The sequence below is a fragment of the Megalopta genalis genome, chromosome 3, assembly GCF_051020955.1.
Source record: "Megalopta genalis isolate 19385.01 chromosome 3, iyMegGena1_principal, whole genome shotgun sequence".
NCBI classification, from domain to species: domain Eukaryota; kingdom Metazoa; phylum Arthropoda; class Insecta; order Hymenoptera; family Halictidae; genus Megalopta; species Megalopta genalis.
The window spans coordinates 18,059,009-18,076,404 of NC_135015.1; the positions used below are offsets into that span (position 1 = coordinate 18,059,009).

The following is a 17,396-nucleotide window of genomic DNA, read 5'->3' on the forward strand; positions in this document are numbered from 1 at the left end:
TTTTTTAAATCAAGGAGGCAACGTCGGCGTAGATGAATATATTTTTTATAAATAAATGCAAATATAAATGTCTTTCCCTCTCTGTCTCTCTCTGTCTCTCTCTCTCTCTCTCTCTTTCTCTCTCTCTCTCTCTCTCTCTCTCTCTCTTCTCTCTCTCTCTCTCTCTCTCTCTCTCTCTCTCTCTCTCTCTCTCAATGTAACAGAGGGTTCCTGTTGATAAATAAAGTTATTATTATTATTATTATATATTATATTATTATATATTATTATTATATATTATTATATATTGTTATGTATTATTATATATTACTATATATTCTTATATATTATCATATATTACATATTACTATTACATATTATTATGTTTTGCGGTAGAACATAAAAAAGAATGACCACGCCGACAGATCGCATTAAAAACGGGCTCTCTCAAGTTCGATGACAATTACGTCACCGAAGATCGGCGCGGATTTCGCACGATCCGCAAGCCCGCCGCCGGACATCTGAACAAACTACCCCGGAATGGTAAACAATCTCAAGCAAGGATTTCGAGCCGATTCTAGCCGAGAGCCCTGGGCGATCAAGACGGAAAGTAGTCGCATGGAAGACGAGATCCAGACGTCGCGCGAGTTTACGCTGTTCCGCGTGCACATAAACAGCGCGTGCTGCCACGATGATTAACTCGCTGCAGATTCTCAATGCCGCGCGAACCAGAGCGAGCCCGTTCCCAGCGAGGCCGAGATACCCGGCCCGGCCCGGCCCGGCCCGGTAGCCCGCGTTTCGCACCGGATGCGTCTCTCAGCCGTCCCCGGGTCCCGGCGATCTAGCGATCATCTCGTCCGTCCGCGGATACTCTTGCTCGCTATTTCGGTAGCCGGTAATCGAATCGCCTGTTCCGAAAGCCGCCGCGTTTCGCGATTAGTATGCGATCAACGCTCGCCGAAGCTGGGGGTTCACCGAAGTCGATCCGTCGATCGCTGAACGAGCAGAGCCCCGTGGTCGGCCCTAGCTTGGAGAACGGCGAAGCGAGGTCGAAGGGCGCAGGGAGAACTTGAAGAGCACACTTCGGACGCGAACTCGCGCCGCTGCGAATACTTGGTGTGATTTCTTCGAACGCGGGACGCGCGAGGGGACGGGAAGCTGCACCGTTTAGGCGATCCATGGTGCACTACGGTTGCACGAAAACCGACAGCGGCGGAGTCGAGTGCTTCGTAGAGTTCAGTGAGACGCGAACCTGATCGATATTTCTTTTTTTCTTCGTCACCTCGTCCGACCACGATCTCTCGGATTAGTTGCGTCGCCTTCCTCGGCAGGCTGCGGATTTTATGCGGTTACGCCGGAAATGAAGACATTCACGCCTAGAACTACCAAATCGATCGAAATGTCTGGTCTCCGATCGTTTCTTTCACGGTTCCCGATGTTATAAAGATATCTCCAGGAGACGTTTTTCAGGACACTTTTTTATTCGAGTATAATTTATATTTCCTAATATTTTTATATTTTTTATAAATATTTAAATATTTTATTCAATTATAGCGTAAATCGTACGGAGTTTAAATGAATCCAGCCTCGGTATTGTTATGCTATAATGTACATTAGACGCGTTTAGGGCTCGGTAGTTCTAGCGTTAAATGCGAAACTGAAAGGATTTGGGAATGTTGTTACGTTGGTTTCAATTTATTACGATCATTGGAACAGGATAGATATTTTTATCTTGTGCTTTTTACAATTAACGTTGACAGTCTCCGTTTCGCATAAAGATCCGCAGGCTGTTCTTCTTTTGCTACTGTGTTAATTGTTGATCGGGTGCATGCAAACCCTTGCTTTATAATTTCTTTTGCAGTATGCATTTTCTCGTTGATATATGTTTGGATATCAGAATAATTACTCGGTTAAATTATTTGGTTAAACTTTTGCTGATTTTTCTAATAAATTGACCACTCTAAATTTAGAGTTATCCACATGATCTACTGCATTTCTGTTGCATTTCTACTGCATTTATTATTATTATTATTATTTACTTACAATTGTCTACTATATGACACATTATCTACATTTTTCTACTATATAACATACTATTTATATTTGTCTACTATATTTACATTATCTACATTTGTCTACTATATGACACACTATTTACATTTGTCTACTATTGACACATTATCTACATTTGTCTATCGCATTTACATTATCTCCATTTCTCTACTTATTCACATTACCTAAATTAGTACTGCAAAACCCAACTGTACAAAAAATATATCAGAATATTTACTTATGCATCGTTCACCCGAACAAAGCTCTCATCCTGCACACAACAAAATAGACAAACACAGATGGCAGATCACGTTTAATCGACGTCACCACTAGAAAATGAGTCCACCTTGATATTATAGAGCAAGAGATCGATAGTCCACTTGGTCTAAGAAGATCCGCGAATTAATGACGCGCCAAGCGATCAATTTCACCAAACGCATGCCGCCACTGTTACTTCTCCGATCATTCAACGCGCAGCCAAAAGAATCGGCGATCTCCAAACAAGCCTCGACAATCAGCCCCGGTAAAGTTGACGCGTCAACCACCCCCGGTTTCCGACACAAGGGTTAAAGGGCCTAAAGGAATGCCGCTCGCGGGACGCGCGAAGTAGAGTGCGAGAACGACGGAAGCTTTTGTTTCCGGGGACAATCGGCTCCCGTTTGATCACGGACCCGTGAAACGTGTCCCGTCGAGATTAGCTGGGCCCGTACATCTGTCGGTCGTGAACCTTGCACGCGCGAACGCGTCTCCGTCGATTGTCCCCGGCACTCTCGTCGCATCCCTCTACGGGGCCCCCGAAAGGGAAACAGTCGTCCGGCGGACGGATTGCTTTCTCGGGAAGCAACCCTTTCGTTCCGCCCGATCGCATTCGCCGCTTTCTCTCTCACCGCGTTCTTTCGTTTTCCTTTCTCGCGAAAAGCGCAGAAGAGTCGCCCAAAAACCTCGGATCGCAGATGCCGAAACAAGACGACGTGGACGCGACCACGAGGTTCATCGAGGTGCTCGCGACCATGGGGTCCTTCCTGCTGGTGCTTGTCACGTTCCCGTTCTCGCTGTGCTTCACGTTCAAGGTCGTGCAGGAGTACGAGAGAGCCGTGGTCTTCAGGATGGGCCGGTTGAAGGGCGACGCCAGTGGTCCAGGTGATTATGATCGCAATTTGCGACACCGCGATGCAGTTACGGCGAAATTACTTTTGGCTTATGCTTGTGTTTGTTCTTTGATCGGATTTACGATTAATTGCCAGATTTGTGTGAGAAGATATCTTTGATTGCAGTTCATCTTACTGTCGAAAGGTAGAGATGTAAATTAAAGATTAAATTTAAGCCTAGTAGGCAAGGATTAAATAAATAGTAATAATAATAAATAATCGTTAATAATAACGAATTTGCTGGTTTAGAATTTCTCCATAAAATATAGAACTTAAATCTGAAAAGGTTTGCTCTTCTTCCAAAAATGAAAACAGGTTTTGCTCGCGAATTCTTCCTGTAACAAATTACTCAATCAATCAGTTTCATCCTCCATTTAATCTCCGGAAACTTTAGTCGATTCTACGAATTTCATTAGACTGACACACACGAACGCTAATTATTCAACGTGGAATGACTCGATTTTCCAAATTCAATTCGTACCTTCATGTATTTTTATCCTCCTTTGATTAAACGGAAAGCCATCGGTGCGATAAGAAGATAAACGATCGAAGATATTTGTATTATTTCTAAGTTAATAAAGCAGTGTGTACAGAACACGCCATTTTTCGAGAGGAAAAGGTAGAAGTCTATCGAAAGAAAGAAATGACAAGGTTTGGCGCATCTCAGCGAATATTCGTAGTCCTTTTAAACTGTCGCTGTTGACAGGGACGTTCTTCGTGATGCCATGTGTCGACACATGCGTGCGCGTGGATCTGAGGACCGTATCCTTCGACGTCCCTCCACAGGAAGTCCTTACCAAGGATTCCGTAACCGTGACCGTCGACGCGGTCGTATACTATCGCATCAAGGAACCCCTAAACGCTGTCGTCAAGATCGCCAATTACAGGTACGAGAGAACGCGCCTTGTCTTGGTCTAACTGTCTTATTCTTGGACCTTGTTCTTCTTAAACGTTGCATTTTTAGAATCCTTGCTCTTCTTGAACTTTGCTCTTTTAGAATCTTGATTGTCTCGAACTTCGCTCTTTTAGAATCTTGCTCTCTTTGAACCTTGTTTCTCTTGAACTTAGTTCTTTAAAACTTGCTTTTTCCGAATCTTGTACTTTCAGAATGCTGCTTTCTTTGAATCTTGCTCTTTTAGAATCTTGCTCTTCTTGAACCTTGTTCTTCTTGAATCTTGAACCTTGATCTTTTAGAATCTTGATTGTCTCGAACTTCGCTCTTTTAGAATCTTGCTCTCTTTGAACCTTGTTTCTCTTGAACTTAGTTCTTTAAAACTTACTCTTTCCGAATCTTATACTTTCAGAATGCTGCTTTCTTTGAATCTTGCTCTTTTAGAATCTTGCTCTTTTTGAACCTTGTTCTTCTTGAATCTTGAACCTTGATCTTTTAGAATCTTGATCTTCTTGAATCTTGCTCTTTTACAATCTCGCTTTGCTTGAACCTTGCTCTTTTAGAACTTTGCTTTCTTAAAATCTTGCTTTTTTGGGATCTCGCTTTTTCAGAATCTTGTTCTTCTTAAACCTTACTTTTTCAGAATCTTGCTCTTTCCTTGAACCTTACTCTCTCTCTCTTTTTAGAATCTCACTCTCCTTGTACCTTACTCTTTTAGAATCTTGCTCTTTTAGGCTATAATATATAATATAATATATAATATATAATAATAATATAACCTTGACATAACCTTGAACCTTACTCTTTTAGAATCTCACTTTCCTTGTGTGTGTAGTGTAGTGTGTACCTTACTCTTTCAGAATCTTACTCTATTAGGATCTTCTTGAACCTTGTTCTTCTTGAACATTGCTCTTTTAAAATCTTGATCTTCTTGAATCTTGCTCTTTTAGGATCTCACTTTGCTTGAACCTTGCTCTTTTAGAACTTTGCTTTCTTAAAATCTTGCTTCTTTAGAATCTTGCTCTTTTAGGATCTTGCTCTTCTTGAATCTTGCTCTTTTAGGATCTAACTTTGCTTGAACCTTGCTCTTTTAGAACTTTGCTTTCTTAAAATCTTGCTTCTTTAGAATCTTGCTCTTTTAGGATCTTGCTCTTCTTGAATCTTGCTCTTTTAGGATCTAACTTTGCTTGAACCTTGCTCTTTTAGAACTTTGCTTTCTTAAACTCTTGCTTCTTTAGAATCTTGCTCTTTTAGGATCTCGCTCTTCTCGAACCTTGCTTTTGTTAGAATCTCGTTCTCCTTGAACCTTACTCTTTTAGAATCTCACCTTTCTTGAACCTTACTCTTTTAGAATCTTGCTCTCTAACCCTCCTCTCCCCAAACATCGCTCTCCATAGACATTCTCCCTCCGGAACCCTGTTGTCCCTCCAGCATTCGTCACCCAGAAAGCCGCGGCTCTAATAAAAATGGCCGCAGAACCGTTTCTGTTTGCGCACGAGAAGAAAAACTAATGAAACGGAAGAACCTTTCGTTCGGAAACTCCTCGATCCGAAAATTGTAGAGCTGGGGGCGAGATGGGAGAGAGGTGGGGGGGGCGAACGAACGAGTTAATTAACGCGGACACGATTTCCTGAAATTTTAATTAACGTCTCCGAGGGGACGCGGACACGGTCTTGTTCCGTCTCGAGAGCGAATGCGACGATGGAGGAGAAAAATGCGGAGGACGGCTCGTCGAGGGGCTACGAGAGCGTGACCAAATTACTTGAATAATTTGTGACGGTGCGGCGGCGGCGACTCGATTATTTCGCGTACAAGTCGCGCGACCATGTTTCTTCGACCCCCGCGAACGTGGTCGCAGGCCTCGGCCATCGCCGTCCTCGACGTTCCGCTACGAAAAACGCTTTAAATCTTCTCTAATTTGTCTGTCTCTCTCTGCGAGCAGAGCACTCCGATGCACTTCTCGGGTCGCCGAGTGTTGTAAATTGGTAAAAGGTAAATATATAAATTGCTCCAATGCGGAGGACGGGTCAAGAGGTCAGGAGCAGCCGGGTTTAAATCGGAGACAGTCGAATGAAACAGCGAAGAGTCGCAGGCAGTCGAGAGTGGATTAAATAAAGATACAGCTGTTGTACTACTATTTAGGTTAATTTAATCATTAACTTAGGCTATTACTAATTAGCTATTACTAATAAGCTAATATGCATTTATAGCATTGGTAGATAAAATTTGCGACAGTGAAATGATGCAATGAAACCAAGAATATTGCTGCGCTAATTTCGATATTATAATCGTTATTATTATTTTTATTATTATTATTATTTTTCATAAAGATCGGCGGTCTACTAATTACAATCGCACAGTTCGCTTGCCATTCTAATTGTTATCAACGTCGCGATCGTGCCGTTTATGCCGACTCGTCGAATGAGAATCTGTTTCTATTTCAATTTAATTCTAATTCTATTTTAACATCTATTTCGAAGATCGTCGATTCATTTTCCAGTCATTCGACCCGACTGCTCGCCGCCAGCACGCTGAGAACCGTTCTCGGGACGAGAAACCTGGCCGAGATTCTGTCCGAGCGCGAAAACATCTCTCACACCATGCAGATATCTCTGGACGAGGCCACGGATCCTTGGGGTGTCAAGGTTGAACGCGTCGAGATGTGAGTATATGTGTGTGTGTGTATGTGTGTGCAACAATAGCTGCCCGACTTTAGCCGGTGTTTCTCAACGGCGACGGTTTCTCTCGCGATGGACGATCATCGGCCGCGAACGGAAGAACTTATCTCCTAAAGCGTGCGGCGAAACCGGCGCGCATAATACGCCGCGCGAACTATCGTTATCGAGTTTGACGTAGCGAGAATTTCGTAAACTCCTGCTGGCAGATTGCCGCCGACTGCGCCAGCGCTGTATCGGAAAACGAGACCACCATTATAGATTCGGATATCATCGGAACACGGAGATCAGTTTATGCCAGTGCATTCGAAAGGACCAGTTGCCTCGAACTCGAGCCTGGCAACCGTGCATTACGTGCATTCGCGACGAAACCGAGATGCCGCAAGTTTCGTGCGAGAATTTGAAAACGTTCGGACACGTTGTTCTCGAATTCTTTGAGGTTATTAACCCTTTCGTGGGCACGATATGAATTTTCAGAAAAATTCGAATATTCGCTTGCCATAATTTTAGCGCACAGCAATACAGCTGCTAGTCGCTTTGCTGTTGTTTTGAATTTTTCGCCCCTCTAAATTAGGGGTGAATAAATAATAAATATATATATTAGGGGTGAACAAAAATATATATATATATTAGAGGTGAACAAAAAATAAATAAATATGTATAATATAATATATAATAATATATAATATAATATAATAATATAATATATTATAATATATAATATATAATATAATAATTATAATATAATATAATAATATAATATATTATAATATATAATATATAATATAATAATTATAATATAATATAATAATATAATATATTATAATATATAATATATAATATAATAATTATAATATAATATATTATAATATATAATATATATACATTTATTTATTTATTATTTATTCATCCCCCTAATTCTGAGGAGTGAAAACATATATATATATTGCAGCACATTTCAACAGGAAGCTCAGTTCCCAGTGCCTATGAAAGGGTTATTAGTTCCCAGGTATTAATGCTTCTTTAACGGCCAGATCGATTCCCGAGCGACAAGCGAAGCCGGAATTAGGGTGGTAGGCACGAAAGACATCGACTGACTGTACGAGGGTTAGGGCACCTAAAGCTACTAGCCGTAGCAGGCTATCCTAGCTGCCGAAGGGGTACGTGAACGCGCATAAACGCGGACACTCGAGTGCCATCGAGAAAGCCATCGAAGAGCCCTTTGGTCTCGGCTTCGATAGCCGGGCACGCCACCAAAGTCGGAGAAAGAGGTTTCGAGTGCTTTCGAAAGGGGTGGCACGCATAGTAGATGAAGGAAGAAAAGGCGGGTCGACGGTGTGGGCCGTAAAAAAAACGTAGCGACGTGGCCTTTGAGTCGCTTTTAGTCCATCGCCGAAGATACGTCCCGAAAAGATAATCATTACGAGTAATACAATTTAATTGCCGTCCTTATAATATTTATTCGTCGATTGAACATATTTATTCTATTCTCTTGATTTATTTACTTATTTATTTATCCTTATCTATTTATTATCTGTTCTCCTATTTATTCCGAAGTCCTTATTTACCTGATGTAAAAGTACTTCGTCCGTAAAATAAATAAATAAGTAAATAAATAAGTAAATGTATAAGTAAATAAATAAGTAAATGTATAAGTAAATAAATAAGTAAATGAATAAGTAAATAAATAGATAAATAGACATCGTATCAAATTAGTAATGAACATTTCGAATATGATCCTCTAATTTTATAAATTATTCGCGTCGTTTAAATCGGAATCAAATTGTACAATTTAATTTTATATTACGAATATTTAAACATTAGAGGTAGCCATCCGATAAATATAAACTTTCTTTCTCACGTTTTACCGGAGACAAGCAAGTGCAAACCAAAGTAACGGTTAAAGAAATCACAGAATGCAACGGGTTAACAGCTTCTTGCAGGATTATTAGCTGGAAGGAAATTGTTGAGTTTCTTTCAGATGCCGGTTGGAAAGGCGATCGGTAAGCCGGTGATTCGCGAATGTTCGGACGCGATTTTAAAAACAGCCCACAGAGGTGGAACACGCTCTTTCGAATCGAGATCAATTCGCCATAGAGGCCATAGAAAGCCGCGATAGCGATCGTTGAAGAATTAAGCCGAACCGGCCGCGGAATGGAAGCAAAACAGCTCGCCGAATATATTTTTATTCCGGTCGAGTGCTCCTCGAGCGCGCGTTTTCACCCCCGATTCGGGGCAGCCCTTAAATACAAACGAGGGCGCTAAACGCGAAACACGAGCCGCGGGGCGAGAAACACTTCAGAGGCTGTTCCTAGAAATCGGGACAATCGGCCCGGAACCGTGGAAAATAGCATTCCGCGTTTCCGCGTCCGAAGATCGAGATCTCTCCGCGCGACAAAATAAGACTCCGCGCGGCTTTGATCGATTTCGTCGCGAGCGAGCGTCCGAATACCTGGGGACTAAAATTGTTTACCGGCTGGCAATTTAGCGGAATTCAGCTATTTACTATCGAACGGTTCGGAGCGTCGAGAAGCGTCCGATTTGGTACGGTCGATCCATCGAAATGGATTTACTCGACCAAATTCTTTGAACCCTTACGATTTCGTTCGCAACTTCGTCCTCGATAATTTCCCCGATAAAACGCGAGACAATTTCTGTTTCTTCCGCGTCTCCGTTCACTTTCTCTCTAGATGTTTTGCCTCGGTTTTTAGATTTTTTTCGAGGGCAATTCTGCTTCGATTCCAAATAAATCGGCGCGCTGAAAATAATTCGCGGGCAATTACAGCAATTTTTCCCTGATTCGCGCTCAGATTGCGCACGAAAATGGACCATTTGCGAACAGGAAATACGATTATTTATAATTACCGATTGTCAACGACTATAAAATTGTTGTATTGTCCATTTCTGTGCGCAATCTGAGCGCGAATTAAAGAGAAATAACTGCGTTGCGTCCAACCATCAAAATCTACACGCGTTGAAAATCGTATAATCTTTTTTGACGTCGCACAATCGGCCGATTATGTCGCGAGCAAGGGTTCTAACGTACTCAGGGACCGATGGAAAATAATTTCAGAGCCGTTGCCTGCGACCAAAGCTCGAAACCTAAAGATTCTTCAGCCGTGGCCGGTTTTGTTGCGGGAAAACGTTCCGTTATTTACGAACCGTTTCGAATAGGTCGCGCGTCGTGGAACAATTAATAAGTGAAATTCCCTGTTCAGAAAGGACGTCCGACTTCCGGTGCAGTTGCAGCGGGCAATGGCCACGGAGGCGGAAGCTGCAAGGGAAGCTAGAGCAAAAGTGATTGCGGCGGAAGGAGAAATGCTGGCGTCCCGGGCTCTAAAAGAGGCCAGCGACGTCATTTCCACCAGTCCGGCTGCACTTCAGGTAGATTCTTTTGCTATGCCTTCGGTACCGAACACTCTAGAATCCTGACGTTTTCATTTTTCTCCGAGAAAGATGTTTCCGGCTTCGTTTCCACGAAATATAATGGCTTTATTTAGTTTCCAATTCTTCGGTATCGCGAACATGCCCTCGGATTTAAGGTACTACAGTCACGAGGACGCATGATATTGGAAATTGGAACACGGCGTCGTAAAGTAGAGATTCCAAGCTTTAATTGAAAAAAAAATTCATGATTTTATGACAGCTTTTAACGGAGTTACAGCCGTTCAAAGATTGACTATTCTTCGGCTAGAAATTAGCGATGCTTTAGTATCTAATATGAAACACCGCTCAATCGTGACCCCTTCTTGAAACGCACGCGATAAAAATAAGAAATATACAATAAAAATTTGTTGGAGCATACGAAAGCGGATGTAAAAATTCTATCCAGATCTTTGAACATTGTCCTTTACAAAATCACTCGCGCAAATACTGTTATGTAACAATCAGCTGTAAATAAAAATGTTTATTCGAATACCGGCGTTTCTGAGCAAGAACATGCTCCATTTTATGTTCACTATTTTACTTGTATTACCTTTTATTCATATTAAATAAATATTTCGAAGTTCGTTACGTTATCTAGAAACATCGATCTATCGTACAATATTATAAATATTGAACAGGAACGCCGTCCAGCTGCAATAAAATTGATGATAATCTTATGCACCCTTAGAAGCACCCTCGCACAGTTTCCCGTTGTCCCCTAATTTTTCTTCCGAAGCCGAACTTTCCGTTCGTTTTATTTCGGAGGGATTGACAAATTGTGCTCTAACTAAGGCTTTCGCGTCGACAGCTGCGTTACCTGCAAACGTTGAACAGCATATCAGCGGAGAAGAACTCCACCATCATCTTCCCGCTGCCAGTCGAATTTCTCACGCCGTTTTTCACCGGCGGCGCGAAGGCAGATCAGAAGATCTTACGAATACCGTCCGAAGAACATCCACCGCACCTGGAAATAAAACGAGCCAATCGATAAACGATGGAGAACGCAACTGCTTCCGCACAGTTCAGAAACGGATGAAGAAAGAAAGAGCTACCACTCGCTTTGGAAAAAAGACGATAAAGAACCACGGCAAGGATGGTTTAAGCTTTTGTGAGCATCTTACGCGACGAGATGACTCGTCTTTTTACAACTCTTACACGAATTTATGTAGACCTCGCTGTTTTTAAGAAACATATACACGTATAATATAATATATAATATAATAAAACATAATATAATATAATATAATATAATATAATATAATATAATATAATATAATATAATATAATATAATATAATATAATATAATATAATATAATATAATATAATATAATATAATATAATATAATATAATATAATATAATATAATATAATATAATCAAATATAATATAATATAATATAATATAATATAATATAATATAATATAATATAATATAATATAATATAATATAATATAATATAATATAATATAATATAATATAATATAATATAATATAATATAATATAATATAATATAATATAATATAATATAATATAATATAATATAATATAATATAACATAATATAATATAATATAATAACGTAGTTATTATTTTAATTTTTATTATTGGTTTAATTGACCCCTAGAGGACCAATAAAAATCACGGACTCTTCAAGGGTCCCTTAAAGATTCATGGCACGAACTTTCATCCAAAAAAACATCTGTGCCAAAGGATAAATATAATAACCCTAAAATATAATAAATATTCTAATTCGACCCTCGATCGTCTCCTATATATTCTACGAACCTCGATCGTCTCCTACAAAAACTTCGATCCTCAATTGTCTGTGAGTTCGCCGACCTTCGAAAGTGCCCTAAAAGTTCATCTACCCCCAATCGTCTCCTACAAATTCTTCGACCTCGAATTTCCACCGCGTTCGTCGACCTTCAAAAGAATCCCAAAGGCTCATCGAGTCCTTCGAATCATCCCCGGTAGATTCGTCGACCCTTTCGAAGTTTGCATCCACCCCATTTCATCGGCTGCTGCAGTACAGCTTGTAAAGGACAATGGACTGTTATTGGACCTTCGGTGGCCTTGTAAATGAGGTAGAAAATCCAGACTCTCACAGTCTGTGCATGTAAATTGGCAAGATCTAATAACATTTTCGTTCTCCTTCTACAACGAGTAAAATCATCTAGCCCCATATTTTAACGAGACGAGAAGAATATTTTTATGGGGTTGTTTTTCACTGTAGCTCCTATGTTGCGTCCTTGTACAATCTTCATTTATAGGTCATTATACTCGTCTTGAAAGGCTCTATCAGAATGTGAATAAGAAATTAGGTTATCCCATTTTAAAAAACAAGTTTAACCTTCGTATATCCTCTACGTCTCCACCTATAAAAAAAATATTGATATCGAATAATATTCCCCTTGAAATTAAACAACTTTTGCCTTACGTTCTTTTTTCTATTTTCAAAATCAAGCGAGTTATTCACGTGTCTCTTTTCAAATGCCACCCCCCACCCCCACCCAGTATATAATATGTAAACTCACAGCTAACTCAGTTCTTTTCTAAATGTTACAGCGAAGCAAATGAATCTCTGAGAATGCTTGAAATAGCCAAAAGAAAAAGAAAAGAAAGAACGTTGAAATGATCGAGTGACGAAAGGTGGACGAGATCGACGAGCGTGCGGGGTGACGCGTTCTCCCGCGGCGAACGTCGTAGTTAATTTTCTCGCCTATGAAATTAGTTTCGAGCTGGGTAGGTGTGGCCGAAGAAAAGTCGTTGGGGCGGACAGAGCGAGCGAGGGGTTGCGGGGAAGGCGATGGAGGTGAAAAGTTCGCGTCGAGCTCGGGCGAAATAAGTGCGGCCGAAGAAAAGTCAGCGAGACGAGGGAGACAGCCTATTACAACGAGAAAGGCGGTGCGGGGAGGGGGGAAGGGTGGAGTGGGTCGCGCGTTCCTCGAGGTTCCCCGGGGGCAATCCTCGCCGGTGGGGTGAAGCAGGTTTTCGCGAAATTAAAAAATTTTTAATTGTAACCGTAAACCAGCGTCGGCGCGGCGTCGCCCGGTCGGCCGAGGTGCGAGCGGTTGCTAATTATCGTCGAAGAAATTACGATGCCGCGGAACGGCCGGCCATGAATGCCGTATCCCGTGGCCGAATAAAGGAGAACGGCGACGCTTCTTTCGCTGCTCGTGCCATGAATCGCCCGGACAATTCCATTCTGGCTTTTTCGCCGCGGCGCGGCCCGATTGTCGAAGGCCGCTCGAGAGTTCGGCAACTTTCTGTTTGGCAACTTTCGGTTTGGCCGTCGAACGGGAGTCGATCGAATCTGTGGACAGCTCTCGGTTTGGCAACCGACGAGACGAAAACGCCGAAACGACGTGTTTAAATCTCGATGAAACTTCGGAGGAAAATTTCTTTTTAAAAAATTATATATAGATAATAATAATAATATATATATATAATATAATAATATAATAATATATTATATATATTATTATATTATAATATTATATTATATTATATATATAATATAATATTAATTTATTATATTATATATTATTATATTATATATATAATATAATAATAATATAACATAATATTTTACATATTATATATATTATATCTTTTACATATTATATACAGGGTGGGGGAGGAGGGTGGCATTTGAAAAGAGACATCTGAATAACTCGCTCGTTTTCGACAATAGAAGAAAGAATGTAAGGCAAAAATTGTTTAATTTCAAGGGGAATATTATTCGATGTCAATATCTTTTTTATAGGTGGAGACGTAGGGAACATATAAAGGTGAAACTTGTTTTTCACCCTTCGTGCCCGAAGCCTTTCTCGATCCTGAATTTCAAAGAACAGTTTCTCTCGCGGTGTTCCCATTTTTAGGAAATCGTGTCTTGTCGGTCGTGCGACAGCTTCAACAATCTTTCGGATACGAACGAATTCGACGATGTACAAATTATTTTGGAACGTGATAGAACTTTTTAATGGTGCTTCAGAGTTACCGCTCGGGTGCAAAGTGTTCACGCTTCATCCACCCGACGGTTTTGTAATTGTTCCCTGAAAACCGGAGGCCGGCTGTTAAGAATTTCATGGAAAATTGATGAAAAGGGAGAGAAAAGATCGAAATAATTTGATAGCTTGTTGTAGCTTCTCTACAATAATATCATCCATAATCTATCAAATTATTTCGATTAATATAACGCGACAAGATCTTTCGAAGTTAGCGTTTAAGAGGAAATTATCGAGATTCTCTTGGACATAGTTCGGTCGTTTAGGCTATTAACAGGCTATTAATAGACTTCCGGTAAATAAAGTGTTAAACTGTGGACAGATTTAAAGCGATCAAGCAGGAACAGGCTGCTTCTGGATAATCAAGATTTCTTCTATTCTCATCCCACCCTTAACCCTTTGCACTCGGTGCCATTTTAATTGTAAATGTAAAGTAACCTTTCTGACTTATAGCATTTCCATTCTATACGGCAAAGTGCATTTTAGCATTAAGAGTTACACTTTTAACAATTTTTTAAAATCTAAACTTCGTTAAGATAAAAATTATCTTGGAACGTAATGTTACGATTTTAGCGGTGACTCAGAGTCATTGTTGGAGTGGAAATGTTACAATAACACTTGCTAAAAATCAGAATAAACGTCTTATTGTCACTTTTATAAACTAACATAAAACAACTGTTTTCCCTATAAAAAAATAACAAGACTGAATCGTCTTAGATCTTCCGCCATTTTTGTTACAATCTGCGCTCGATTTCAGAAATCTATTCGATCATTTCCTATGAGAACGTCTTTAAAACAGTTCCAAAACAAAATCATATATAAAATAAAAGCCGATCATTTTAACCGGCACAATAATTATAATGACAACAATGTTAACGATTCGATTAAGCAATACAATTGAATTTTCTCAAACGTCTATCATTTTGCATATTCGATCTAGTCACTTTCGTCGTACCAACGTAAAATCTGCGTTCCACTGGCAACTGGTGCAGTTCGAGCAGATCCAGAAAAATGTCCGGACAGGAATATAAAGATGAAGTCGACTCGCTGTCGATGATGTACCGCATTATGACCTCGCGAAGCTTATTGGATCGACGTTAAAGACGCCGTACGAATGCACAGATGTCCCGACAATAAAAACGAAAGCTCGCATTTCCGGTGGTCGCGCGCGCTAGCGCTCCGATCAATTGGTCCTCGTAAAGTCGTGTTTGGACCGGAAACTGTGTCCCTGTGACGAATTTATCGAACGATCGTCGTTCGCGTCGCGTTGCGTAGCCAGGTCTCGCCGAGGCAATCTCGCCTCTCTCTCTCTCTCTCTCTCTCTCTCTCTCTCTCTCTCTCTCTCTCTCTCTCTCTCTCTCTCTCTGGGCAACGTTCCTTCCTTCCTGTTGGCGACGCTCATAATTGGAATCCCTCATAATTTCTTGCGTTAACCGCGCGCGCGCCAGCTATTCCGGCGCAGAACGGTATTCCCGGTACGCGGACCGTTCTGAAAGGATCTTCCCTCGTAAACGCATCCTGCGCCTCGCAGGACAATTCGTTTCGCGCGCCCATTCCTCCTCCTCGCCGCCCCTCCTCCTTTTCCACTGATAAATCGCGAACGACCGTGTCTCGCGAACAGCCATTTCGGCGTTCATCCGAATCGCGAGTCGCCGAATAAAAGCGGCTCCCCCCTCCCCCCCAGGTTCGCGGGTGTCGCGACAATACCGGTTCTACTTTCAATGGGGAACGGTCTGGTGTTCGTCGACGGTAATTAGTCGCGACTCGTACCCGGTCCTAGCCGCGGCTTCACGGTAAACCGGAGAATTTTCGAGGACTTTCGCGGAGCCGAGGAGGAATCGCTTTGTGCACGGGACTGGCCCGCTCCCGGAGCGTCGTCACTTTCTTCGCTCTGCTCCTGCTCAATCCGCTGTCCGCGGTTACAGAGCCTCGTAATACCCCCTTGCTAACCGTAAGTACGCGCCGCTCGTAATTAACGAGCTTCCTTCGCCACGTCGTCGAACGGTTCGCCGCGTCGCGGTGTTCGCACGGCGGCCTGGTTCCTCCCGATTTTGTCAGATCTGCGGTGAACTTTGACTTCTTTATTTTGAGCGCGAGGCCCGCAACGTGCCCTCAATTCTCCCTAGAAGGCTCGCAGATCAGGATTGAAGATGGCAATTGAATTGAACGGAATTGAAATCGGCGGACGCTCGGACGCGATTCTCGGAGCCTCGCGGCTCGTTTTTTGTAGAAACTCGGGCCAATCGGCGAAGAAGGAAGCAAGTACATTGATACGAGTACAGTAAATTCTCTCTAATTGTTCTTCGACTTGTGAACGAAACTGGACAATTTGGGGAGAGGGGATACGATTGTTCGAGCCTCGCGCCTCGTTTTTATAGTTTTCTGCTGTATTTTTGTTTCGCTATAATGAAAGGGCATAACAAACGAATTCAATTATATTAATTCAATAATATTTATAAGCGACTTTGAAGCGACTTTCCAAGTCGTAGGAAGTCAAAGTTTAGTGCAACAGACGCGGATGAGCTTTACCGTCCTTATTCATGATATGAATACAGTAATTTCTCCCGAAAATGCCGAAACTTCGGGTTGCTGTGAATTTCCCTGTGCTAGTCCCACGCCTATGTAATTTATTGCTATGTCGCCGATGCCGATCAATGCCGAATAATCCGAATAATCTTCGAATCATGACACGCGGCCTCCGAATTGCCTTCGGACCGTGGCAAAAATATTTGAAATAAAAAAAGTCAAGTTTTTATTCGGCCGCTGCTTAGTATTCTCAGATCTGCCGGTTTCAATTCCGACGTCCGAACATTTCCGGGTTGAAATTACTCTAATTATAACTGTAAGTAACAAAAAGATCATGGCAGATCAACTAATGGAGAAAGAAAACCTAAAGAAAGAGTTGATCCGAAAAGTTGGAAATTTCGGGGATAAAATTGCCGAGAAGAATTTGAAACGCTCCGGTGTCGCGATGCGTCCGCGATCGATTCCGCCTCGCGAGATAACGCTCCGGATAAGAAAAACCGGTCGTTTAATATCTCCTGGGCGGCGTTTAATATTACCGAGCGCTGTCCGTGCATCGCGGTCACCGTTAACAAGCGCAACAATTCACCGAAGGATCCCCCGTAAATAATAGCCCGCGTTAAAGCTCCTCCGCTGTTTATAAAACATTTTGCGCGCATTACGCGGGATATTCCGTTCCGTTAAAAAACGGGG

At 41.6% G+C, this 17,396-nt stretch overlaps 1 protein-coding gene across 4 annotated transcripts; it reads left to right on the forward strand.

Moving 5' to 3' along the window:
* The first annotated feature begins 930 nt into the window (after positions 1-930).
* LOC117225011 (band 7 protein AGAP004871) lies at positions 931-11,302 on the forward strand. Of its 4 annotated transcripts, none has more exons than XM_076520710.1 (6): positions 931-1,218; positions 2,951-3,171; positions 3,886-4,066; positions 6,572-6,733; positions 9,965-10,130; positions 10,981-11,302. In XM_076520710.1, exons 2-6 carry the CDS (start codon positions 2,985-2,987, stop codon positions 11,161-11,163), a joined length of 879 nt encoding a protein of 292 aa, XP_076376825.1. In that variant the 5' UTR covers positions 931-1,218; positions 2,951-2,984; the 3' UTR covers positions 11,164-11,302. The 4 variants fall into 4 exon arrangements, with proteins under 4 accessions (XP_076376825.1, XP_076376824.1, XP_076376826.1 ...); XM_076520709.1 differs by having other exon boundaries at positions 2,956-3,171; XM_076520711.1 differs by having other exon boundaries at positions 931-1,095.
* The last annotated feature ends 6,094 nt before the right edge of the window (positions 11,303-17,396 follow it).